Source organism: Hemitrygon akajei, unplaced genomic scaffold (genome assembly GCF_048418815.1).
Source record: "Hemitrygon akajei unplaced genomic scaffold, sHemAka1.3 Scf000061, whole genome shotgun sequence".
Taxonomy (NCBI): domain Eukaryota; kingdom Metazoa; phylum Chordata; class Chondrichthyes; order Myliobatiformes; family Dasyatidae; genus Hemitrygon; species Hemitrygon akajei.
The window spans coordinates 5,545,902-5,573,577 of NW_027331947.1; the positions used below are offsets into that span (position 1 = coordinate 5,545,902).

The 27,676-nt window shown below is 43.2% G+C and overlaps 1 protein-coding gene across 2 annotated transcripts; it reads right to left on the minus strand.

Annotated features, from left to right (window-relative positions):
- Nucleotides 1-1,234: 1,234 nt before the first annotated feature.
- LOC140721773 (uncharacterized) lies at nucleotides 1,235-27,676 on the minus strand. 2 transcript variants are annotated; one of them, XM_073036569.1, is made up of 4 exons: nucleotides 27,539-27,676; nucleotides 23,640-23,812; nucleotides 22,326-22,499; nucleotides 1,235-4,158 (listed from the first exon to the last, which is right to left on the minus strand). In XM_073036569.1, exon 4 carries the CDS (start codon nucleotides 3,758-3,760, stop codon nucleotides 2,021-2,023), a length of 1,740 nt encoding a protein of 579 aa, XP_072892670.1. In that variant the 5' UTR covers nucleotides 3,761-4,158; nucleotides 22,326-22,499; nucleotides 23,640-23,812; nucleotides 27,539-27,676; the 3' UTR covers nucleotides 1,235-2,020. The 2 variants fall into 2 exon arrangements, with proteins under 2 accessions (XP_072892670.1, XP_072892669.1); XM_073036568.1 differs by having other exon boundaries at nucleotides 22,326-22,503.

Genomic DNA, 27,676 nt, shown 5'->3' on the forward strand with positions numbered 1-27,676 from the left:
ATTCTGCTTCTTCTCTCTGTTTGTCTGCCTCTCTAGCATCAAGCCCCCTCTGTCTCTCTTTCTCTTCAGCCTCTAATTTAAGTACATCAATCTTCAATTGTTCCAGTCGTAACTGGATCTCCTCTTTACTCACAGGAAACCTCTTTAACACCTTTTTTTCAAACACCTTCATAGATATATGGCGCTCAATTATTTCCCCCTATTTCTGGCTTTCTCCTAGCCCCCCTATGGTGGCTGCAATTACCAGCCACACCATCAACCGGGCATATTAAACTGTACTGTAGCCGACCATCCTCCTGAGAATCTGGGAAACGACTGAGCGGTTGCATTACACCAGCCTAGGTAGATGGGGCTGGATAATTGGATTGTGCTACAGCTAGAGGGGTGTTCTCTGGAGCTACTTCATTTACCTCGTATCTGTTTAAGGAGAGGAATGTTTTCTCTCCCCTGCAATGCGCTATGGACTGGCCAGCATCGAATATAAACCCACAGTCAAGAGCTGAGTGATGTCTCTTGGTTTGAGGAGTATTTTGTTCTGTTGTAACCCAGTTCTGTTCAGTTTAGCTGATACAATTTGGACTCTGGAACAGTTCTGTTGAGTTTGTAAACATTTTGGGTAATAAAACGCCTATTTTTTCACCTTTACCTGCTCTCCTAGTTTTATGCTTCCCCTGGTCCTTCACACCCCCTTACCTCCCAGGTTCAGCCCATTAGCAATAGTCAGCAATTCATTCTTTTTGGCTTTTCCTAATGCCTCAGGGGTTGGCGCTTCCAGCAATATATCAATCTCCACTGCTGCTGATTTCCACACACAAGACAGACAGACAGACATTCTTTATTGATCCTGAGGGAAATTGGGTGTCATTACAGTTGCTAGACTAGTGTAGAAATATAGCAATATAAAACCATAAATAATTAAATAATAATAGCTAAATTATGCCAATTGGAAAAAGTTTAGGACCAGCCTATTGGCTCAGGGGGTCTAACACTCCGAGGGAGGAGTTGTAAAGTTTGATGGCCACAGGCAGGAATGGCTTCCTATGATGCTCGGTGTTGCACCACAGCCAGGACGGTGTTCCACAAATAAATCAAAAGGGATTACCCCAATCGTCGATAATTAATCGATCAATACGTCCCCAAATATGTTCATATCCTAGACGCAGGCCCCAATTTTGTTATGAACCGTAATGCTTTAGAAACAAACCAGCAGCAATTGACTATACCTGGACTCTGGTTTTGATGTTAAAACCACTATCTTTATTAGTGACTACTTATAATATTGTAACTTAAACAAGATAAACAAAAGTTAAGTGTTATGTGTATAAATGTGTGTAAATATAACTCCCTCCCAAACTGTTGAGTTCAGGGGAAACAAGGCTTAGAGTCTTGAAATGGTAAAGTAGGAAAGTTCAGTTCATCCACGGAATAGGTGATGAGAGAGAGATACTTGTAATCCAGGGTAAATGTTGACAGAAGGCAATTATGTCAAATTCCACAGGTTCCATGGTGGTAAAACGAGAGAACAGTCACTGTAGATTTTATCTGCTGTTCCAAATCAACATAGGAATTATCACCAAAAGTGACTTGTCACAAGGGGTATTGTCTTCAAGTGAACAACCAGGCAAGGGTTAATACATAAGTGGTCTTCAGAGGATACCACAAATCAGATACACTCCTATGGATCAAAAGAGGTGACAACCACATATTCGATGTATGCTGAATCGATAATTAAACCACCCTTTTGGGCATAGGAAAGTTCTAAACAGTGATCCTTGGCCCTGATTTCAATCCTTCCATTTTTCCTCCATCTCCATCTGACTCTGAGTGTCTGTGTCCTCTGTTAAAACTAAACAAGCTGCGAGTGATGTAAACAAGCTGCAAGCCAAATTGATTCGACTCCTTGATCTCTCTCTCTCTCTTAAAATGACAGTCCACAGCAAACAAAACCTAGAGATTCATAACAGCCACTCCCCATTACGAACTGACTGGTGTGCCAGTAGTTGGGATGACTAAGTGAATCCTATCCCACATTCTGAGCAGGTGAATGGCGTCTCCCAGTGTGAACTCGCTGATGTCTCTGTAGGGTGGATGACTGAGTGAATCCCTTCCCACAGACTGAGCAGGTGAACGGCTTCTCCCCAGTGTGAACTCGCTGATGGCTTTGTAGGGTGGATGAGCGAGTGAATCTCTTCCCACAGACTGAGCAGGTGAACGGCTTCTCCCCAGTGTGAACTCGCTGATGTCTCTGTAGAGTGGATGACTGAGTGAATCCCTTCCCACAGACTGAGCAGGTGAACGGCTTCTCCCCAGTGTGAACTCGCTGATGACTCGGTAGGTGGGATGACTGAGTGAATCCCTTCCCACAGACTGAGCAGGTGAACGGCCTCTCCCCAGTGTGAACTCGATTGTGAGTCAGCAGGTTGGATAACTGAGTGAATCCTATCCCACATTCTGAGCAGGTGAACGGCTTCTCCCCAGTGTGAACTCGCTGATGACTCTGTAGGGTGGATAACCAAGTGAATCTCTTCCCACAGACAGAGCAGGTGAATGGCTTCTCCCCAGTGTGAACTCTCTGATGTACCTTCAGTTTAAATGAGCAAATGAATCTCTTCCCACAGTCTGAGCAGGTGAATGGCCTCTCTCCAGTGTGAACTCGCTGGTGAGCCAGCAGGTTGGATGACTGAGTGAATCCCTTCCCACATTCTGAGCAGGTGAATGGCTTCTCCCCAGTGTGAACTTGCTGATGACTCTGTAGGTTGGAAGACCAAGTGAATCTCTTCCCACATTCTGAGCAGGTGAATGGCTTCTCCCCAGTGTGAACTCGCTGATGTACCAGTAGTTTGGATGACAGTGTGAATCTCCTCCCACAGAATGAGCAGGTGAACGGCTTCTCCCCAGTTTGAACTCGCTGATGTACCAGTAGTTTGGATGACAGTGTGAATCTCCTCCCACAGAATGAGCAGGTGAATGGCTTCACCCCAGTGTGAACTTGCTGATGTACCAGTAGGGCAGATGACTCAGTGAATCTCTTCCCACAGTCTGAGCAGATGAATGGCTTCTCCCCAGAATGAACCCGTTGGTGATTCTGTAGGTTGGATGACTGAGTGAATCCTTTCCCACATTCTGAGCAGGTATACGGCTTCTCCCCAGTGTGAACTCTCTGATGATTCAGTAGTGAGGATGACTGAGTGAATCCCTTCCCACAGACTGAGCAGGTGAATGGCTTCTCCCCAGGGTGAACTTGCTGATGTCTCTGTAGGTGGGATGACAATTTGAATCCCTTCCCACATTCTGAGCAGATGAATGGCCTCTCCTCAGTGTGAACTTGCTGATGTCTCTGTAGGTGGGATGACAGTGTGAATCCCTTTCCACATTCAGAGCAGATGAACAGCTTCTCCCCAGTGTGAATTCGCTGGTGACTCTTTAGGTTGGATAACTGAGTGAATCTCTTCCCACACACAGAGCAGTTGAACGGTCTCTCCCCAGAGTGAACTCGTAAGTGTCTATGTAGGGGGGATGACAGTGCGAATCCCTTACCACATTCTGAGCAGGTGAACGGCTTCTGCCCAGTGTGAACTCGCTGATGACTCTTTAGGCTGGATGACTGAGTGAATCTCTTTCCACAGACCGAGCAGGTGAATGGTCTCTCTCCAGTGTGAACTCGCCAATGTCTCTGTAGTAGGGATGACAGTGTGAATCCCTTCCCACATTCTGAGCAGTTGAATGGCCGCCCCCTGGTGTGAGCTCGCTGGTGTGGCATTAGGTCAGATGATCCCCTCCCTGAAATTCAACAGATCACCACCCTCTGCCCAGAGTGATCTGAGTGCTGTGCCCACAGGTGGGAAGACCCACTGAATCCTTTCTCACACACAGAACAAGTGAATGGCCTTGCCCAGTGTGAACTTGCTGATGTACCTTCAATTGAGATAACTGAGTGAATCCATTCCCACTGTCTGAGCAGGTGAACAGCCTTTCTCCTGTGTAAAATGACAGGCGTGCCAGTTGGTCAAATGACTGAGTGAATCCATTCCAACTGTCTGAGCAGGAAGGATGGTCGATTGAATCCCTTGCTCCACTTCTTAAATGTCTAGACAGAGTCTGCAAAATTGGTGTGCCGTGTTTGAGATTCCAGAAGCCAAGTTCCTTTTCATTTTTAACCTGTAAAGATTTAAAAAATCCATCAATGGGTGTAGGAAAACATCTCAGATGAGATTACTTGAGTTGCCAAGGTTTGATCTGGTATCACACTGTCACGAGGAAATTAAATGCAGCATCTCCAAGTTTGCAGATGACATAAAGCTGGGCAGTGGTGTTAGCTGTGAGGAGGATGCTAAGAGGATGCAGGGTGACTTGGATATGTTAAGTGAGTGGGAAAATTAATGGCAGATGCAATTTAATGTGGATATAGGTGAGGTTATCCACTTTTGTGGCAAAACCAGGAAAACAGATTATTATCTGAATGGTGGCCAATTAGGAAATGGGGAGGTGCAACAAGACCTGTGTGCCATTGTACTCCAGCCATTGAAAGTGGGCATGCAGGTACAGCAGGCAGTGAAAAAGGCGAATGCTATGTTGGCATTCATAGCAAGAGGATTCGAGTACAGGAGCAGGGAGTTTTTACTGCAGTTGTACAAGGCCTTGGTGAGACCACACCTGGAGTATTGTGTAAAGTTTTGGTCCCGTAATCTGAGGAAAGACATTCTTGCCATAGAGGGAGTACAAAGAAGGTTCACCAGATTGATTCCTGGGATGGCTTTCATATGAAGAAAGACTGAATTGACTAGGCTTATACTCGCTGGAATTTAGAAGATTGAGGGGGGATCTTATTGAAACATAAAATTCTAAAGGGATTGGACAGGCTAGATGCAGGAAGATTGTTCCCAATGTTGGGGAAGTCCAGAATGAGGGGGTCACAGTTTAAGTATAAAGGGGAACCCTTTTAGGACCGAGATGAGGAAAAACTTCTTCACAGAGAGAGTGGTGAATCTGTGGAATTCTCTGCCACAGGAAACAGTTGAGGCCAGTTCATTGGCTATATTTAAGAGGGAGTTAGATATGGCCCTTGTGGCTAAAAGGTGTCAGGGGGAATGGAGAGAAAGCAAGTACTGGGTTCTGAGTTGGTTGATCAGCCATGTTCAGACTGAATGGTGGCACAGTCTTGAAGGGCTGAAAGGCCTACCCCTGCACCTATTTTCTATGTTTCTATGTTTCTACAGTGAGGTTAAACACAAGCTGGACAGAGAAATCATCTTCTGACTGGGCAGAGTGCTGGGATCTGGAATGACCATCAATTCCCTGATGCTCTTCGTGTCTGTATAAGAATGGGGCATTTCTGCCATCTCCAATTTGTACCTTGGCTCAGTTTAACTCTCTCCATTGGTATTATTCCCTGTTCCTGCTGAGAAGTATGGGGGCCTGGCCACACAGTAACTGAAACAGTCTCACAGAAATAGTCTTTCTTGATGCACAGGTGGGAATTCTTTTATGTATCACAGATTTAAAGACTTAAAGTATCACAGATTTAACGCTATGTAGAAAATTCCTGCTGAGATGTATGGTTGGTCCACACAGCTGTTAAAATAACTTAGAGTGATTTTTTGCAGAATTCCCAGAAGGGGAATACCGAGGATTATTCTGAGACAGGGAGGGAAAAATCCAATAAATCCCTAGAGTTAATGGCTCCACAAAGGCAATTGCCCACCCGAATGCTGCCCAATCCACGAGCAGGAGGAGAGATAGCCCTCAGTGATCCCTGTGTATGCTCCCTGGAAGCCTCCGGAAATGATAATGATCATGAATCAGGCCCCAGATGGAAAAGAAAAACCAGCAGAGTTTGCTCAGTGTGTCCACAGTACTACACAAATGTTTAATGCGACTCCGCAAGATTTATTCAGTCTCTGCTGCATGATTCTCTCAGCTGCTGAGGGGCGGAAATGGAAGGCAGAATTGAGATACCAAACCTGTCAGGATTTACAGGCAGGAAACCATAATGGGAATGAACAGACAGACCAGATTATTCAAGCCTTGGAAAGGGCTCTCCAGCAACCTGTAAACATCACTAAAGTACTTGAATGCAGACCTAAGCCTGGGGAATCAGGACCAGACTATTGGGAGTGATTTGTGGCCTACTATGGCACTTTCACAGGAGACCAAACCTTTAATGATGGGTATCCATCCCCCTAGTTTATGCCCTACTGTTCCAATGGTTACCAACTAAGTTAGCCAACAAGATTAAAACAAATAATATGGATTGGCCTGACAATGGCCGAAATCGAATGCGATGAGCTTTGACATATTACTGGGACCTGACTTTCAAACCTCAATCAAACCCGAAGGGAACTAATATTAAAAGGTGAATACGTTCAGCGGGAAGAAGGACGTGAGTGGGTTTTATCTTGGGATCAGAAATGGGATCAAAAACCTACCAAGGGACAGGTGGGGACAACAACCCATTTAGAAATTGACAAGCAAGGATGCTTCCTACCATGAGTACCATCCCTCAGGAAGAGCCCAGTGTAATATTGCAAGTTGCTGGAAATCCAGTTCCGTTTATGATTGATATGGGGGCAACCACAACACTCTCGATCAGGAAATAGTATCGGAAAAGGGATTCCAGCTATCAGATGCTACAATCACTCTGTCTGGGTTTGAAGGCACGGTATGTACGTATTCACGTACCCAGCCACTGCAGGTGGAATTCCAGGGGAACCAGTGTGAGGTTTCATTTACAGTCACCAGCAGTCGGGGGTGTAGTCTTGCAGAGAGAGACTTGCCCTGTCCACTGAAAATTGAGATTCTATGCACGGGCAAAGGTATCACCCCAGGGCTAGCAAACAACTAACAGCTTCACCAGTTTCCGATCCCTCCAGTGTTGGGCACTTAATCTGGGCTCCACTGTGTTCGAACCCCCTTTCCCAGCGGCCAAATCTCATGTGACTCTGTGCTGTGACAGGTGTATGGAGGGATATGGGCTGAGTGCAAGTCAATAGGACGAAGCAGAAAAATGATTTGTCACAGCCAAGAAGGGCCAAAAGGCCTGTTTCTGTGCTGTAATGTTCTATGGTTCAATGAACCTACAGGGTGCTCAACTGAGGAAAGCCCATATCTCGAGGGACAGAACTTCCCAGTCACGGTGGTTGGAGATGTTACAGAAAGAGAGTACAGTGTATTACTGGCCGAAATTTCGGATTTCCTTTGGTGACAGACAGGGCTTGTGATGAAAGTAAACAAAGGGGTACGTAATAAACTAGCTATCAAGTAACAATTCCACTGTGTACACCACCCACGGGCCGCTGGCAGAGTGGAGAGAGCCAATGGCACTCTGAAGAGTAAACTGGCCAAACTAACAGCAGAGACTGGACTCTCTTGGTTGATGGTCCTACCAATACCCAGTTCCACATGAGGGTTACCCCACAGGGGAAAACAGGGTTGTCACCAGCTGAAATCATTTATGGATAGCCCATGAAGACACCCTGGGGACTAAGACCTTGTGTACCATTGTTCCCAGAAAGTCTACAAGCAAAATTGGATATACATACCTGAGGGGAAGACACTGGGAAATATATATGCCAACAAACCAAAATTTTCTAAGCATTACATTCACAGGTATGACAGGCTTACAAGGAAGAGAACCACTCCACAGAGAGGAGTGACTATCCCACCATAGAACCTGGGACTTTTTTTCCTGATGAAGAACTGGGATTAAGGGAATCTTGGACCTCGGTGGAGAGGACCATATCAGGTGTTACCAACCACTCCCACGGCTGTGAAACTGAAGGAGCAATCTCAGTGGATACATCGATTAGGCGACAAACATGTTACTAAAGGAACTGAGTAGAAGGTCTCTCTCGGACTAATGGAAAATGTATTGGTTGTTAGGGCTTTAAAAAGAGGCCCAGTTTCAGGAGCGGACAGCGTCGGTACGGGCAGCGGAGTGTGTGGGAGCAGAGTGCTGGGCTTTGGCTCAGCGGGCTTCAGCACAGGAGGACTTCGGTGAGAGGAAATCAGTGAGCCTGAGTACGTGCTTGTTGAGGCAAAAAGGTAAGGTCAGTCGGTTCTTTTTTTCATTTATTCTGACTAATCTGGGATCAGGTAATGGGGGAGACGGTTAGAGCAGTGGTGTGCTCCGTATGCAGTATGTGGGAGGTCAGAGTCAACACAGTTGTCCCTGATGACCACACCTACAAAAGGTGCATCCAGTTGCAGCTCCTATTAGGCCGAGTTAGGGAATTGGAGCAGGAGCTGGATGAACTATGGATCATTCGGGAGGCAGAGGCAGAGATAGATAAGAGTTATCGGGAGGTAGTCACACCAAAAAATCAGGAGGTAGCCAAATGGGTGACAGTCAAGAGAGGCAGGGGGAATAGACAGAGAGAGCAGAGCACCCCTGTGGCCGTTCCCATCAACAATAAGTATACCGTTTTGGATACTGTTGGTGAGGATGACCTAGCAGGAACGAGTTGCAGTGGTCCTGTCTCTGGCACTGAGGTTGGACCCTCGACTAGGAAGGGGAGGAGGGAAGAGAAGAGAGCGGTAGTGATAGGGGATTCTATAGTCGGGGGGCGGATAGGAGATTTTGTGGGGAAGATCGGGAGTCTCGGATGGTATGTTGCTTCCCTGGTGCCGGGGTCCGAGACATCTCAGATCGGGTGCAGGTTATTCTCCAGAGGGAGGGCAAGAATCCAGATGTTGTGGTCCATGTAGGGACCAATGACATGGGTAGGATGAGTGAGGGGGTCCTGCGTAGGGAGTTCAGGGAGTTAGGTGCGAAGCTGAAGAGCAGGACCTCCAGGGTAACAATCTCAGGATTGCTACCTGTGCCACGTGCAAGAGAGGCAAGGAACAGAAAAATTATACAGATTAATACGTGGCTGAGAGGATGGTGCAGGAGGGAGGGCTTCAGGTTTTTAGATAATAGGGCTTTGTTCCAGGGAAGGTGGGATCTGTTCTGAAGGGACAGTTTACACCTGAACTGGAGCGGTACTAACATTCTTGCAGTGAAGTTTGCTAGTGCTTCTTGGGGGGGGGGGGGGGGGTTTAAACTAAATTTGCAGGGGGCGGGGATCAAGAATGAGAGAGAGGATAGTGAGATGAAGAATAAAGGACAGGTGGGGACAACACGGTTCCGGAATAGTAAGTGTGTAGTAGAGAACGGTGAGGCGGAACAAGTGATAAGGAGGACACATGTACAGAGGGATGGTCTGACGGAACATGGAGTTAGGAATGACAACAAAATTCTAGGGGTGTATAGCCCAATGGGAGTTTGGGGAGCTGGGTTAAGCACTATAGGCAGAGATTCAAACAGGGAGAGGAGAAATGGGCTAAAAATTCTATATCTGAATGCATGGTGTCAGAAATAAGGCGGATGAGCTTGAAGCTCAGGTGCGAATGGGTAACTATGATGTTGTTGGGATAACAGAGACATGGCTGCAGGGAGATCAGACCTGGAAAATGAATGTACAAGGGTATATGTGCTATCATAGGGACAGAAATGTGGGCAGAGTGGGTGAGGTGGCCCTGTTGGTGAGGAATGAGGTTCAGTCCTTTGCAAGGGGGGACATAGGATCAGGAGAAGTGGAGTCTGTGTGGATAGAATTAAGGAACAGTAAGGGCAAAAGGACCCTAATGGGTGTTGTCTACAGGCCACCAAACAGTAGCATGGATATTGGGTGCAAGTGGAATAGGGAGTTAACACTGGCATGTGGCAAAGGTAATGTCACAGTAGCTATGGGGGATTTCAACATGCAGGTGAACTGGGAGAATCAGGTTGGTGCTGGACCCCAGGATAGGGAGTTTATAGAGTGCCTACAGGATGCATTCTTGGAACAGCTTGTACGAGAGCCAACCAGGGACAAGGCTATTCTAGATTTAGTGCTATGTAATGAACAGGATTTGATAAGCGATCTTGCAGTAAAGGAGCCATTAGGAGGTAGTGATCATAATCTGATAAGTTTTTATCTGCAATTTGAGAAGAATAAGGGCAGCTCGGAGGTGTCAGTTTTGCAGTTGAACAAAGGAGACTATGGAGCCATGAGGGAGGAGCTGGCCAAAGTTGACTGGACGGATATCCTAGCAGAAAAGACTGTGGAACAGCAATGGCAGGTATTCTTGGGAATAATGCACAAGGTGCAAAATCAGTTCATCTCCCGGAGAAGGAAGGATTCAAAGGGGGAAAAGGGGCCACAGTGGTTGACAAAGGAAGTCAGAGATTGCATAGCATTAAAAAAAAGGAAGCATGACAGAGCTAAGGTGAGTGAGAGGACAGAAGATTGGGAAATTTTTAAGGAACAACAGAACTTAACTAAAAAGGCAATATGGGGAGAAAAAATGAGGTATGAACACAAGCTAGCCAGGAATATAAAGGAGGATAGCAAAAGCTTTTTTAGGTATGTGAAGTGAAAGAAGATAGTTAAGAACAATGTTGGTCCCTTGAAGAATGAATTGGGTGAAATTGTTTTATTTATTTATTAATTTTTAAAGAAAATTACAAAGAATAAATGTGACGATAAAATAGTAAGAAAAAGAAAAATAATATTAATCCTCCCCCCTTAACCCTTATCTAAAGAAAGAAAAAAAAGAAAGACGAAAAAGATTGCCTGGATATCGGAGGATCCCCACATGCTCCACGGAGTTCAAAATAATTTTAATATTTATTTCTACTTCCCCCAATTACTTTATAATTTTATCTTCAAAGGACCTATGTATTTAATCCTATCTTTTGTAGGTATGGGAAACAAATTTTCAAAATGATATCATATTCATTTCTTAGATTATATGTAATTTTTTCAAGTGGAATACAACTATATATTTCATTATTCCAATGATCCATTGTTAAATATAAATCAGATTTCCAAGTAACTGCGATAACTTTTTTGGCTACTGCCAATGCAATTTTTATAAATTTTTCCTGATACTTATTCAATTTAGGTTTCGGTATTGTCCCTTCAATATCTCCTAATAAAAATAATATTGGACTATGTGGGAGTTGTACTCCAGTAATTTGTTCCAATCAAAGTCTTAGATTTATCCAAAATGTTTGAATTTTAAAACAAGACCAAGTAGAATGTAAAAAAGTACCAATTTCTTGATTACATCAAAAACATTGGTCAGACATATTTGAATTCAATCTATTTATTTTCTGTGGTGTTATATATAATTGATGTAAAAATTATATTGTATTAATCTAAGTCGAACATTTATTGTATTTATCATACTATCAGAACATAATCTTGACCAACTTTTTCCATCAATTTTAACATTCAAATCAGATTCCCATTTTTGTCTTGATTTATGAATTCCTGATTTAATTGTCTGTTTTTGAATCAAATTGTATATACAAGATGTAAATTTTTTAATTTTTCCTTTTTGAATTAATATTTCTATTTCACTAGGTTTTGGCATCAACATTGTTTGACCCAGCTTTTCTCGTAAATAAGCCTTTAATTGAAAATAACAGAAAAGGTTGTTGTTTGATATTTGATATTTACTTTTTAATTGAACAAACGACATCAATTTACCTCCTTCAAAACAATCACCTATATATTTAATCCCCTTTTGGAACCAATTATGTAAAAGTTTATTATCCATTGTAAAAGGAATCAGTCTATTTTGAATTAAAGTTCTTTTTACTAATAAAGATTTCTTTATCTCATCGTCCATATTTACCTTATTCCATAAATCAATCAAGTGTCTTAATATAGGAGATTCTTTTTTTTCCCGTATCCATTTGGATTCCCATTTATATACAAAATCTTCTGGTATGTTTTTTCCTATCTTATCTAATACTATTCTAATCCATGCCGGTTTTTCTTCATCAAAAAAAGACGCAATAAATCTAAGTTGATTTGCTTTACAATAATTCTTAAAATTTGGAAGTTGTAACCCTCCAAAATCAAATTTACATGTCAATTTTTACAATGATATTCTTGACATCTTTCCTTTCCAAAGAAATTTCCTTGCATATTTATTCAGTTCTTGAAAAAACTTCTGAGGTAATTGTATTGGTAAAGTTTGGAATAAATATTGCAGTCTAGGAAATATATTCATTTTTACAGCATTAACTCTACCTATTAACGTTATTGTTAACATCATCCATTTATCAAGATCCTCTTTTTGTTTAATAATGGCAAATAATTTTATTTATATAATTTTTTTGCATCATTATCAACTCTAATACCTAAATATTTTATCCCATTTATTGACCATCGAAATTGAGTTACTAATCGACATTGATTATAATTTCCTTTGGTAAGGGGTAAAATTTCACTTTTATCCCAATTTACTTTATACCCTGATACTTTCCCATATTCTTCCAATCTAAAAGATAATCTTTGCAAAGATTGCAATGGGTTTGTTAAATAAATCAAAACATCATCAGCAAATAAATTAATCTTATATTCTTCTTGATTAACTCTAAAACCCCCAATGTCTGAATCAGTTCTAATTAATTCAGCTAATGGTTCTATTGCCAATACATATAAAGCAGGTGATAATGGGCAGCCTTGTCTGGTTGACCTCGTTAAGCAAAATGGTGTTGAAATCTGACCATTTGTAATTACTTTAGCCTGAAGATTAGTATTTAAGGTTTTAATCCATTGTATAAAAGATTTTCCTAACTCATATTTTTCCAATACCTTAAATAAAAAATCCCATTCCAATCTATCAAATGCTTTTTCTGCATCCAAAGCAACTGCCACACTCATTTCCTCTCTTTTTTGTGCCAAATGAATTATACTAAGTAACCGGGTTATATTATCCATCGATTGTCTGTTTTTAATAAAACCTATTTGATCCATATGTATTAACTTTGGTAAATATTTAGATATTCTATTAGATAAAATTTTTGCTATTATTTTATAATCTGTATTCAACAAAGAAATATGCCTATATGATGTTGTTTTTAAAGGATCTCTATCTTTTTTTTGGCAATACAGTTATGATCGCTGTTAAAAAAGATTGTGGGAGTTTATGCATTCTTTCCATGATATATTAATTCCATAAAAGGAATTAATAAATCTTTAATTTTTTTATAAAATTCAGGAGGAAAACCATCTTCTCCTGGGGATTTATTACTCTGAAGTGATCCTAAAGCTTCTTCAACCTCTTTTAATATAAAGGGCATATCTAATCCTTCCTGTTCTTCCAAATTTAATTTTGGAAGGGTTATTTGTGATAAAAATGCATCTATCTCAGCAATCTTATTTTGTGATTCTGATTGATATAGTTCAGTATAAATTTTTTTGAAAGTTTCATTAATTTCTAAAGGTTTATAAGTAACCTTATTTACACTTGTTCTAATTGCATTTATTGTTTTAGAACCCTGTTCTGTTTTCAACTGCTAAGCAAGAATATTATGTGATCTTTCACCTAATTCGTAATATTTCTGTTTAGTTCTCATAATTACTTTTTCTGTACAATATGTCTGGAGTGTATGATATTGTAGTTTTTTATTAACAAGTTGTCTTCATTTTTCTTCTGTCATATATCTTTGAGATTCTTTCTCTAACTTTATAATATCTTTTCCCAATTGATCTATTTCTGCCATGTAATCCTTCTTAATTTTAGATGTATAACATAATCTGACCCCTTAAATATGCTTTCATCATTTCCCATAATACAATTTTATCCTCAACTGAATGTAAATTTGTATCAAAAAAAATTGAATGTTTTTTCATAAAATCACAAAAATCTTGACGTTTTAATAAAATTGAATTAAATCTCCATCTATAGATTGATTCCTCCTTATCCATCATTATCATTATCAAGTGGGAATGATCTGACTGTATTCTTGCTTTATATTCCACACTTTTCACTCTATCCTGAATATTTTTTGATAATACAAAAGAATGGGTGAAATTGTTATGGGAAACAGAGAAATGGCAGAAGAATTTAATAAGTACTTTAGATTTGTCTTCACTAAGGAAGACTCAAGCAATCTACCAGATATATGGATGGGCCAAGGACATAGGGAAACAGAGGAAATGAAACAGATTGACATTAGGAAGGAAACAGTGATGAGTGGACTGATGGGTCTGAAGGCTAACAAATCCCCAGGTACAGATGGTCTGCATCCTAGGATACTAAAGGAGGTGGCCCTGGAAATTGCGGATGCATTGGTAATCATTTTCCAATGTTCCTTAGATTCAGGATCAGTTCCTGAGGATTGGAGAATGGCTAATGTTATCCCACTTTTTAAGAAAGGAGGGAGGGAGAAAACAGAGAACTATTGACCTGTCAGCCTAACATCAGTAGTGGGGAAGATGTTAGAGTCCATTATTAAAGATGAAATAGTGGCATATTTAGATAGCAGTGATAGGATTGGGCCGAGCCAGCATGGATTTACCAAGGGTAAATCATGCTTTACTAATCTACTGGAGTTTTTCGAGGATGTAACCAGGAAGTTAGACAAGGGAGATCCAGTGGATGTAGTGTACCTCGATTTTCAGCAGGCATTTGATAAAGTCCCACATAGGAGATTGATGGGTAAAATCAAAGCTCATGGCATTGGGGGGGAAGACATTGACATGGATAGAAAACTGTTTGGCAGATAGAAAGCAAAGGGTTGCGGTGAATGGGTGTTTCTCGGAATGGCAGGTAGTGACTAGTGGGGTGCCACAGGGCTTGGTATTGGGACCACAGCTGTTTACGATTTACGTCAACGATTTAGATGAAGGCATTGAGAATAACATCAGCAAGTTTGCTGATGATACTAAGCTGGGTGGCAGTGTGACATGTGATGAGGATGTTAGGAGAATTCAGGGTGACTTGGATAGGCTAGGTGAGTGGGCAGATACTTGGCAGATGACGTTTAATGTGAATAAGTGTGAGATTATCCACTTTGGGAGTAAGAACAGGAAGGCAGATTATTATCTGAACTGTGTAAAGTTAGGTAAGGGAGAAATACAAAGAGATCTAGGAGTCCTTGTTCATCAGTCAGTGAAGGTGAATGAGCAAGTGCAGCAGGCAGTGAAGAAGGCCTTTATTACAAAGGGAATTGAGTACAAGAACAAAGGAAATCCTCTTGCATTTGTACAGGGCCCTGGTGAGACCACACCTGGAGTATTGTGTACAGTTTTGGTCTCCAGGGTTAAGGAAGGGTCATCCTGGCTGTAGAGGAAGTGCACCGTAGATTCACAAGGTTAATTCCTGGAATGTCAGGACTGTCTTATGCAGAGAGGTTAGAGAGACTAGGCTTGTACACGCTGGTATTAAGGAGATTAAGAGGGGATCTGATTGCAACATATAAGATTATTAAGGGATTGGACAAGATGGAGGCAGAAAATATGTTCCAGATGCTGTGAGAGTCCAGTACCAGAGGGCATGGTTTGAGAATAAGGAATAGGTCATTTAGGACAGAGTTAAGGAAAAACTTCTTCTCCCAGAGAGCTGTGGGGGTCTGGAATGCACTGCCTTGGAAGGCAGTGGAGGCCAATTCTCTGGATGCTTTCAAGGAGGAGCTAGATAGGTATCTTATGGATAGGGGAATCAAGGGATATGGGGACAAGGCGGGAGCTGGGTATTGATAGTAGATGTTGAGCCATGATCTCAAATGGTGGTGCAGGCTCGAAGGGCCGAATGATCTACTTCTGCAACTATTGTCTATTGGTGTTCATATTTATGTCTTTGAGAGGACTCACCCCAGCATCCAGGGGCCCCCATGTTAACACATTTCCGTCTTTCTGTTATACCTATGCTAAACAGTTAGAACTAGGGGTCTGCTGGGTTTGTGCTGAAATTCCACAGCATGGTAAAACTATAGTTCCAATGTCAGTAATCCTGCTCAACCAGAGTGAGGAACTCTCAGCCTGGGCTTTCTCAAATAACATCCGGAGAAGTGAGATGAGGACCTGTGCTCCAGTGAGAGGTGACTGTGGCTGTCAGTGTTTTGACGGATGGTGTCTCAGGCCAGCACCAATTGGAACTTCCAATACTGGGAAACATGCATCCTGGCCATACCTGCAGGTGCCCAGCAGAAGAGAGGCATAACTGAGACTGATTGATTTTGGAGGATCACTTTTCTCTCCTGTGGAGTAGCCAGGAATTCATGACAGATAATCAATTTGGATACAGCACTTGAGGAGTTGGCCACAATACTGCAGGGGCCCTGACAGAAACACAGGCCCAAGTAACAGAAATATCCACTGAAATTATTGCAATCCAGCAAACAGTCATACAGAATCGTAGGGCTTTAGAGTTTATCCCAGCTGAGAAAGAGGGAAGCTGTGCTGTTATTGACACAGAATGCTGCACCTATATCCCTCATGAATCTACTAACATTACATCCCTCTCCGAGCACACTGCAAATGAGATTGACAGCATCAAGAAAGTGGGCAGGATTTACACGAGTTCTCCGAAGGGTCGAAATGGTGATCTTCGAAGGCCTGTTTGGTAATATGTCGGGCATGATACTGCATTACGTCCTAATAGTTCTACATATCTTTGTTATAATTACTGTTGTACACTGTCTTTACCCACTGATAATTCAATGCTGTCGTCAGTTGCCTTCTCTGTAAAAAGTTACTGTGTTGCTGATAATGTAATGATCAAAAGGAGGGAATGATAAAATCTGTAAAATGGTTGACACTTCGTTAAACAATAGCAGCCAGGTTTTCTGAAAGAAACTGCTGATGATCAACTGATGTGCTGAGCCATGTTTCTTCTTGTGGGTAGCTAGCTAGGGTTTCAAGATGCTTATCTCCTTGCGCATTCACATGCAGAGATAGGACAGCTTCAGTCTGTTCTCTGTGTGTAAACCATTATGACTATTTTGTAGTTTGTCTTTAGGGGCTCCAGCCTGTCATGTAGTAAATATGCATTCTTGGAACAGCTTGTATGAGAGCCAACCAGGGACAAGGCTATTCTGGATTTAGTGTTATGGAATGAAAAGGATATGATAAGCGATCTTAAGTAAAGGAGCCATTAGGAGGTAGTGATCATAATATGATGTTTTTATCTGCAATTTGAGAAGGATAAGGGCAGCTCAGAGGTGTCAGTGTTGCAGTTGAACAAAGGAGACTATGGAGCCATAAGGGAGGAGCTGGCCAAAGTTAACTGGATGGATATCCTAGCAGAAAAGACAGTGGAACAGCAATGGCAGGTATTCTTGGGAATAATGTACAAGGTGCAAAATCAGTTCATCCCCAGGAGAAGGAAGGATTCAAAGGGGGGACAGGGGCCACAGTGGTTGACAAAGGAAGTCAGAGATTGCATAGCATTAAAAAAAAAGTAAGTATGACAGACCTAAGGTGAGTTGGAGGAGGGATGATTGGGAATTTTTTAAGGAACAACAGAACTTAACTAAAAAGGCAATACGGGGAGAAAAAATGAGGTACGAACGCAAACTAGCCAGGAATATAAAGGAGGATAGCAAAAGCTTTTTTAGGTATGTGAAGAGAAAGAAGATAGTTAAGAACAATGTTGGGCCCTTGAAGAATGAATTGGGTGAAATTGATATGGTAAACAGAGAAATGGCAGAAGAATAAGTACTTTAGATCTGTCTTCACTGAGGAAGACACAAGCAATCTCCCAGATGTATGGATGGGCCAAGGACATAGGGTAACAGAGGAAATAAAACAGACTGACATTAGGAAGGAAATGGTGATGAGTAGACTGATGGGACTGAAGGTTGACCAATCCCCAGGTCCAGATGGTCTGCATCCTAGGGTACTAAAGGATGTGGCCCTGGAAATTGTGGATGCATTGGTAATCATTTTCCAATGTTCCTTAGATTCAGGATCAGTTCCTGAGGATTGGAGAATGGCTAATGTTATCCCACTTTTTAAGAAAGGAGGGAGGGAGAAAACAGAGAACTATCGACCTGTCAGCCTAACATCAGTAGTGGGGAGGATGCTAGAGTCCATTATTAAAGATGAAATTGTGGCATATCTAGATAGAAGTGATTGGATTGGGCTGAGCCAGCATGGATTTACCAAGGGTGAATCATGCTTGACTAATCTATTGGAGTTTTTCGAGGATGTAACTAGGGAGTTAGACAAGGGAGATCCAGTGGATGTAGTGTACCTCGATTTTCAGAAGGCATTTGATAAAGTCCCACATAGGAGATTGATGGGTAAAATCAAAGTTCATGGCATTGGGGGGAAGACATTGACATGGATAGAAAACTGGTTGGCAGATAGAAAGCAAAGGGTTGCGGTGAATGGGTGTTTCTCGGAATGGCAGGTGGTGACTAGTGGGGTGCCACAGGGCTCGGTATTGGGACCACAGCTGTTTACGATTTACGTCAACGATTTAGATGAAGGCATTGAGAATAACATAAGCAAATTTGCTGATGATAATAAGCTGGGTGGCAGTGTGACATGTGATGAGGATGTTAGGAGAATTCAGGGTGACTTGGATAGGCTGGGTGAGTGGGCAGATACTTGGCAGATGACGTTTAATGTGAATAAGTGTGAGATTATCCACTTTGGGAGTAAGAACAGGAAGGCAGATTATTATCGGAATGGTGTAGAGTTAGGTAAGGGAGAAATACATAGAGATATAGGAGTCCTTGTTCATCAGTCACTGAAGGTGAATGAGCAAGTGCAGCAGGCAGTGAAGAAGGCTAATGGAATGTTGGCCTTTATTACAAAGGGAATTGAGTACAAGAGCAAGGAAATCCTCTTGAATTTGTACAGGACCCTGGTGAGACCACACCTGGAGTATTGTGTACAGTTTTGGTCTCCAGGGTTAAGGAAGGGTCATCCTGGCTGTAGAGGAAGTGCAGCGTAGATTCACAAGCTTAATTCCTGGGATGCCAGGACTGTCTTACGCAGAGCCGTTAGAGAGACTGGGTTTGTACACGCTGGAATTAAGGAGATTGAGAGGGGATCTGATTGCAATATATAAGATTATTAAGGGATTGGACAAGATGGAGGCAGAAAATATGTTCCAGATGCTGGGAGAGTCCAGTACCAGATGGCATGGTTTGAGAATAAGGGGTAGGTCATTTAGGACAGAGTTAAGGAAAACCTTCTTCTCCCAGAGAGCTGTGGGGGTCTGGAATGCACTGCCTCGGTAGGCAGTGGAGGCCAATTCTCTGGATGCTTTCAAGGAGGAGCTAGATTGGTATCTTATGGATAGAGGAATCAATGGATATGGGGACAAGGCGGGAACTGGGTACTGATAGTAGATGATCAGCCATGATCTCAAAATGGTGGTGCAGGCTCGAAGGGCCGAATGGTCTACTTCTGCACCAATTGTCTATTGGTGTTCAAGTTTATGTCTTTGAGAGGGCTCACCCCAGCATCCGGGTGCACCCATGTTAACGCTTTTCTGTCTTTCTGTCATACCTATGCCAAACAGGTAGAACTAGGGGCCTACCGGGTTTGTGCTGAAATTCCACAGCATGGTAAAACTATGCTTCCAATGTCAGTAATCTTACTCAACCAGAGTGAGGAACTCTCAGCCTGGGCTTTCTCAAATAAAATCCGGGGAAGTGAGATGAGGACCTGTGTTCCAGTCAGAGATGACTGTGGCTGTCAGTGTTTCGAGGAATGGTGTCTCAGGCCCCCAGCAAACGGAACTTCCAATACTGGGAAACATGCATCCTGGCCATACCTGCAGGTGCCCAGCAGAAGAGAGGAATAACTGAGACTGCTTGATTTTGGATGATTACTTTTCTCTCCTATGGAGTAGCCAGGAATTCATGACAGATAATCAATTTGGCTACAAGCACTTGAGGAGCTGGCCACAATACTGCAGGGGCACTGACAGAAACACAGGCCCAAGTAACAGAAATATCCACTGAAATGATTGCAATCCAGCAAACAGTCATACAGAATCGTACGGCTTTAGAGTTTATCCCAGCTGAGAAAGAGGGAAGCTGTGCTATTATTGACACAGAATGTTGAACCTATATCCCTGATGAATCTACTAACATTACACCCCTCTCCGAGCACACTGCAAAGGAGATTGACAGCATCAAGAGAGTAGGGCAGGATTTACACGGGTTCACCAAACGGTCGAAATGGAGATCTTCGAAGGCCTGTTTGGTAATATGTGGGGCATGATACTGCATTATGTCCTAACAGTTGTACATATCTTTGTTACAATTACTGTTGTACCCTGTCTTTACCCACTGATAAGTCAATGCTGTCATCAGTTGCTTTCTCTGTAAAAAGTTACTGTGTTGTTGATAATGTAATGATCAAAAGGAGGGAATGATAAAATCTGTAAAATGGTTGACACTTCATTAAACAATAGCAGCCAGGTTTTCTGAAAGAAACTGCTGATGATCAACTGATGTGCTGAGCCATGTTTCCTCTTGTGGGTAGCTGGCTAGGGTTTCAAGATGCTTATCTCCTTGCACATTCACATGTAGAGATAGGACAGCTTCAGTCTGTTCTGTGTGTGTAAACCATTATGACTATTTAGTAGTTTGTCTTTAGGGGCTCCAGCCTGTCATGTAGTAAATATGCATTCTTGGAACAGCTTGTACGAGAGCCGACCAGGGACAAGGCTATTTTGGATTTAGTGTTATGTAATGAAAAGGATTTGTTAAGCGATCTTAAGTAAAGGAGCCATTAGGAGATAGTGATCATAATATGATAAGTTTCTATCTGCAATTTGAGAAGGATAAGGGCAGCTCAGAGGTGTCAGTGTTGCAGTTGAACAAAGGAGACTATGGAGCCATAAGGGAGGAGCTGGCCAAAGTTAACTGGATGGATATCCTAGCAGAAAAGACAGTGGAACTGCAATGGCAGGTATTCTTGGGAATAATGTACAAGGTGCATAAGGATTCAGAAGGCTCGATTTTCAGAAGGCATTTGATAAAGTCCCACATAGGAGATTGATGGGTAAACTCAAAGCTCATGGCATGGGGGGGAAGACATTGACATGGATAGAAAACTGGTTGGCAGATAGAAAGCAAAGGGTAGCGGTGAATGGGTGTTTCTCAGAATGGCAGGTGGTGACTAGTGGGGTGCCACAGGGCTCCGTATTGGGACCACAGCTGTTTACGATTTACGTCAATGATTTAGATGAAAGCATTGAGAATAACATCAGCAAGTTTGCTGATGATACTAAGCTGGGTGGCAGTGTGACATGTGATGAGGATGTTAGGAGAATTCAGGGTGACTTGGATAGGCTGGGTGAGTGGGCAGATAATTGGCAGATGACGGTTAATGTGAATAAGTGTGAGATTATCCACTTTGGGAGTAAGAACAGGAAGGCAAATTATTATCCGAATGGTGTAGAGTTAGGTAAGGGAGAAATACTTAGAGATCTAGGAGTCCTTGTTCATCAGTCACTGAAGGTGAATGAGCAAGTGCAGCAGGCAGTGAAGAAGGCTAATGGAATGTTGGCCTTTATTACAAAGGGAATTGAGTACAAGAGCAAGGAAATCCTCTTGCATTTGTAAAGGGCCCTGGTGAGACCACACCTGGAGTATTGTGTACAGTTTTGGTCTCCAGGGTTAAGGAAGGGACATCCTGGCTGTAGAGGAAGTGCAGCGTAGATTCGCAAGGTTAATTCCTGGGATGGCAGGAATGTCTTACGCAGACAGGTTAGAGAGACTGGGTTTGTACACGCTGGAATTAAGGAGATTGAGAGGGAATCTGATTGCAACATATAAGATTATTAAGGGATTGGACAAGATGGAGGCAGAAAATATGTTCCAGATGGTGGGAGAGTCCAGTACCAGAGGGCATGGTTTGAGAATAAGGGGTAGGTCATTAAGGACAGAGTTAAGGAAAAACTTCTTCTCCCAGAGAGCTGTGGGGGTCTGGAATGCACTGCCTCGGAAGGCAGTGGAGGCCAGTTCTCTGGATGCTTTCAAGGAGGAGCTGGATAGGTATCTTATGGATAGGGGAATCAATGGATATGGGGACAAGGCAGGAACTGGGTATTGATAGTAGATGATCAGCCATGATCTCAAAATGGCGGTGCAGGCTCGAAGGGCCGAATGGTTTACTTCTGCACCTATTGTCTATATCTTTGGCTCAAGCCTGTCTTGTGTGGGGGGTATCTGGATGGAGATATCTGTGGTGTAAGGGGAATTGTTAGTCAGTTAGTGGATTTGGTGGGTACAGTCACAGACTGTTCCTGTTTGAGCGACTAACTGAGTAAGCCCCGGGTGCTTGGAATAAAGGGTCTATACTATACGGTCTCTGAGTGACTTTATCCGGATTCGACTTCCACAGAATGGGAGTGGTTTTAAAGGGCTGGGCTGCTGGAAGCACATTACCAGACCTGGAGTGATTGCAACTGGGTCTGACAGAGACATAACTGGTACTTATGGGCACTTTCAGTCTCACTCCTACTATATCCCACCTTCCCTTATACAGGTATGTAATGTCTAAAGGACCAGTGTTTGAGTAAATGAGACTCACCAAACTTTCTCCTGACTGAATCAATGGAATCTCAGAGTCTCTTGAGTCAGAAGGCTTTCTCTCCAGTTAATGCTCTCAGTCCTCAGGCTGGTTCACTTGTTGCTGTTCCCTCGTCTTCAGCCGTGGTTTGCTTCTAGTTGGTGTTTTTCTTCAAATAAACCTCTCACTGCAGGTCTAACTTTAACCAGAGAGACAATGAAGCACAATAACAATAAAAAGGAGTACAAACATTTCTGGTTAATGTTACGAAGAACAAAACAATATGGGATAAGGAGGAGCCATCATTCAGTCAGGAACAGAATTAGGTGATTCGATCCATCTGGTCTGCCCCACCATTTAACCACAGCTAATTTTCATTCCAACACCATATTCCTGCCTTCCTCCTGTAACCCTGAGCTACTCACCAATCATGACTATGTTAATCTCTGTCATAAATATACCCAAATGGCAGCCTCAACCAACCTCTGTGGCAACAAATTCCACAGATCAGACATCTTCTGGCCAAATTTTTTTCTCCACTCAGTTTTAAAGGGAAGCTTCTTTATTCCGAGACTGTGCTGTCAGATCACAGTCTAATGGAAATATGCTCTCCATGTCCACTGTATCCAGGCTTTTCAGCATTTGGTAGGTTTACTTAACCAAACATCCCCCACCACCCCCACCGTCCCTCTGAACTCCATTGAGCACAGGTCCAAAACAATCAAATGCTCCTCATACATAATGCCGAACATTCCTGAGATTATTCTTGTAAACCTTGTTCACAACAACTGTACTGAACACATTTCTAGGAATAACAAACTAATTGGCACCAGGGTAATTTGCAGCGAAAAGTTGTGGTTACTTTACTGTTCTACTATCACAGAGTGAGCCATTTCCATGTCCATATTGAAACCGGTACATTTCAGGAAACATAAACCAATCCAGAGTGAATGTAATAAAAAGAAATTGGTATTACCAAACTGCTCAGCATGTAAGGAACAGCTGTGGGGAGAGGAACAATCTTTACAATTCAGGTTAATAACATTTTGTCAGAATGACGTCAAACATTTTCAGTTTTTAGTGCAGATCTCCAGCAACTTGAGATTCTGCCCGATTTCCACCACTTTATCCAGATTTGACTTCCACAAAATGTGAGTGATTTTAAAGGGCTGGGCTGCTGGAAGCACATTACCAGACCTGGTGTGATTGCAACTGTGTCTGACAGAGGCATAAATGGTTCTTCTGGGCACATTCAGTCTCACCAACTATTTCCCACCTTCTATTGTACAGGTATATAATGTATAAAGGACCAGTGTTTGAGTAAATGAGACTCACCAAACTTCCTCCTCACTGACTCACTGGGAACTCCAAGTCAGCTGATTCAGAGTTCTTCTCTCCAGTTGATGCTCTCAGTCCTCGGGCCAGTTCACTTGTTGCTATTCCCACATCTTTAGCCATGGTTTGCTTCCAGTTGGGGTTTTTCTTCCAATAAACCTCTCACCGCAGGTCTAACATTAACCAGAGAGATAATGAAGCACATTAACAATGAAAAGGAGAACCAAACATTTCTGCTTAATGTTACTAAGAACAAAACTCACTGAAATTTAAACGTTGAAGCCAAATATAATCATCTCAGTGAACAATCTTTTATTGTCCCTCACACATCACAAAACAATATGGGATAAGAAGGAGCCATCATTCTGTCATGGTAATACATAAGACACAGGAACAGGATTAGGTGATTTGATCCATCTGGGCTATAAACGTGCAGGAGCAATGTGTGGTTAAGTGCCATGCTCAAGGATACAAAGCACTGCCTGGCCTGAGGCTCGAACTCATGACCTTCAGATTGCTTAACCACTTGGCCACGTGCACATCACAGAAACCACTCTTCCTCCCTAGACTTCCCAGTCCCTCGGTAAAGCAGGCAGTGAAATCAAAGATCCCCACAACCTGGGACATTCTCCTTTCTCACCCACCCCAGTCCGGGAGAAGACACAACAGCCATAAAGCTCAAGGACAAATGTGAGCAACCTCAGGAAACGAGGTGAGTTGGGGGAAGTTAACGGGACTCAGTGACCAATGTCAGATCCCCCAACACAACATAGGGGAAGTATCCTGACCCACCCGGGGACTCTGAGCACACACCACGTCATCTTGCATCACAAAGTGAAGGGCAGGGCAGATCGACAGTAAACAGCCTCACGTGACCTGTTGGTGGGTCTCCCATTTCAACTCTGCGGAAATAGACCGCCTGGGCTCCAGGTTTGGATCATTCAATGCAGATTAAGTGAAGTCTACACATTTTTGACCAGTCCAGATAATCAGAAAATAAATGAGTAATTGGTCCTCAGTTCGGGGCACACGGCCAACATCGGATCTCCCCGCTTGGGATCAGTCTCAATACTCACGCGATATCTTCGGCCCACAGACAGTGATCCCGACCCCTGGCTCCCCCACCCAGGAGGTGAGGACCCTTCGCTCAATCCCACAGATGATGCGCTTCAGCACTGAGCGGAAAAGAAAACACCGCCCGGCCGGAGACAGTGAACATGCGCGAAGTGAGTGTCACATCATCCGGAGGGCAGGGCCTCGGAAACAGATGCACTGGTGCTGCCCATCTGCTGTTAAATTGGTGGGGCAAACGGGATCACGTGACCAGTCGGGTCTCCCACCCCAGGCAGAGTTTTCCAGCTACCCACCGTTCTGTGTAAAGAAACAAACTACCGTAGCTGCTTACATCTCCTCTCACCTTAAATATATTAAACATTTCAACACCCAGGAAAAATAGATTGTCTGTCCACTCAGAATCAGAATCAGGTTTATTATCACCAGTGTGTGTCATGAAATTTGAAAACTGTGCAGCAGCAGTTCAATGCAATACATATTATAAAAGGGAAAAAAACCAAAATAAAATAATAAAAATAAACAACTAAATCATTTACAGTATATCTGAGACCCTTACTCTTTGTGATTTTGATAAATGACCTGGATGAGGAAGTGGAGGGATGAGTTAGCAAGTTTGCTGATGACACAAAGGTTGGGGGAGTTGTGGATAGTGTGGAGGGCTGTCAGAGGTTACAGCGGGACATTGATAGGATGCAAAAATGGGCTGAAAAGTGGCAGATGGAGTTCAACCAAGATAAGTGTGAAGTGGTTCATTTTGTTAGGTCAAACATGATGGCAGAATATAACATTAATGGTAAGACTCTTGGCAGTGTGGAGGATCAGAGGGATCCTGGGGTCCCAGTCCATAGGACACTCAAAGTTGCTACGCAGGTTGACTCTGTGGTTAAGAAGGCATATGATACATTGACCTTCATCAATCGTAGGATTGAATTTAGGAGCCGAGAGGTAATGTTGCAGCTATATGTGATGCTGGTCACACCCCAATGTGCACAATTCTGGTTGCCTCACTACACGAAGCATGTGGAAACCACAGAAATGGTGCAGAGGATATTTACACAGATGTTGCCTGGATTGGGGAGCATGCCTTATTAGAATAGTTTGAGTGAACTCGGCCTTTTCTACTTGGAGCAACGGAGGATGAGAGGTGACCTGATAGAGGTGTATAAGATGATGAGAGGCATTGATCGTGTGGATGGTCAGAGACTTTTTCCCAGGTCTGAAATGGTTATGAAAAGACAGCACAGGTTTAAGGTGCTGGGGAGTAGTTGCAGAGGAAATGTTACGGATAAGTTTTTTTACTCAGAGACTGGTGAGTGTGTGGAATTGGCTACCGGCAACGGTGGTGGAGGAGGGTAGAATATGGTCTTTTGTATAGGTACCTGGAGACACTGGAGAAAAATAAAGAAATACTAGCTTCGAAAAATAGAAGGCTATGGGTAACCATAGTAATTCCTAAGGTAGGGACATGTTGGCACAACTTTGTGGGCCGAAGGGCTTGTATTGTGCTGTAGGTTTTCTTTGTTTCTGTGAATACATTAAAAATCGTGCAACAAACAGAAATACTATATATTTTAAATGTGAGGTAGTGTTCAAGGGTTCAATATCCATTTAGCAATCGGATGGCAGAGTGGAAGAAACTGTTCCTGAATCACTGAGTGTGAGCCTTCAGACTTCTGTACCTCCTTACCTGCTGGTAACATTGAGAAAACCACATGCCCTGGGTGCTGGAGGTCCTTGATAATGGACGCTGCCTTTCTGAGACATGGCTTCTAATCCTCTGGTAATCTTATAAACGTCTATCCAGTCTCAGCCCAGGTGGCACGGCTCCGGAGAAAACAACACAATTTTGTCCAACCTCCCGTTATAGCTCAGGCCCTCTAATCCAGGCAATATCCTGGTAAACCTTTTCTGCGCCCACTCCAAAGCCCCGACATCCTTCCGAGAATGGGGGCGACCAGAACTGTGTGAAACACTCCAGATGTGGTCTAACTAGTTTTATAAAGCTGCAACACAACTTCATGACTTTTGAACTCAATGCTTCAACTGATAAAGACAACCATGCCATTTGCCTTCTTAACCACCCGATCAATCTGTGCAGTCTCTTTCAGGGAGCGATGAACTTGGAGTCTAAGATCCCTCTGATCATCGACACTGTTCAGGGTTTTGCATTTAACAGTGTACTGTCGCATACATTCGACCTACCGAGCTGCCCAGATGATCATCACTAATCAAATCTCACTGAGATTTCTCAGGTCCTGTTGAATTTATTGCCAAGTGCACAAGTACGGGAACGTAAAGGTACAGAGAAACACTGACTTGTGGCAGCATCACAGGCAAGTACATTCAGATAACACACGGAACACACACTATACGATTCTCTGTCAGTGACAATATAGAAACATGTTTACGTCATCCTGCTAATAGGACCAGAACAACAGGGGCTGAGCGGCGGCTCATCTCAGACGGTTCGGTGTGAAGGTCTCACAACCCGGACCGACCCCGGCAGATTCTGTGAAGGAAGCGAGGCGAGGCCGCCAGTTCGGGAAAGTTCATCTCCTCCCCCTTAAGGTTTCACCGATCACCTTGTGTTTCTCTCTCCCTCCCCACCCCCACCTTTTATTCTCCAGTCTTGCCGAAGGGTTTCGGCCGGTAATGTCGACTGTATTCTTCCCCTAGATGCTGCCCGGACTGCTGAGTTCCTCCAGCATTTTGTGCGCGTTGCTCGCATTTCCAGCAACTGCAGATTTTCTCTTGTTTGAGTTCGGGAAAGTTAACTCACTACCCAACGTCAGACCTCCCCGCTCGGGACCGGCTTCAATACTTACCGAAGGGAAATTGTTGGTGTTGCCCCGCAGAGAATAATCCGTCTCCGGCTCCCCGTCCAAGGGGGCGAGAAGCCCATTCCGATCCCGATCTCACCGCCGTCCCGCTTTCACAAAGAACGAAAAAACACTGCCGTTCCC

Coding starts and splice junctions, on each gene's coding strand:
- LOC140721773 (XM_073036569.1), bottom strand. CDS start 3,760: ATGCCACACCAGCGAGCTCACACCAGGGGGCGGCCATTCAACTGCTCA.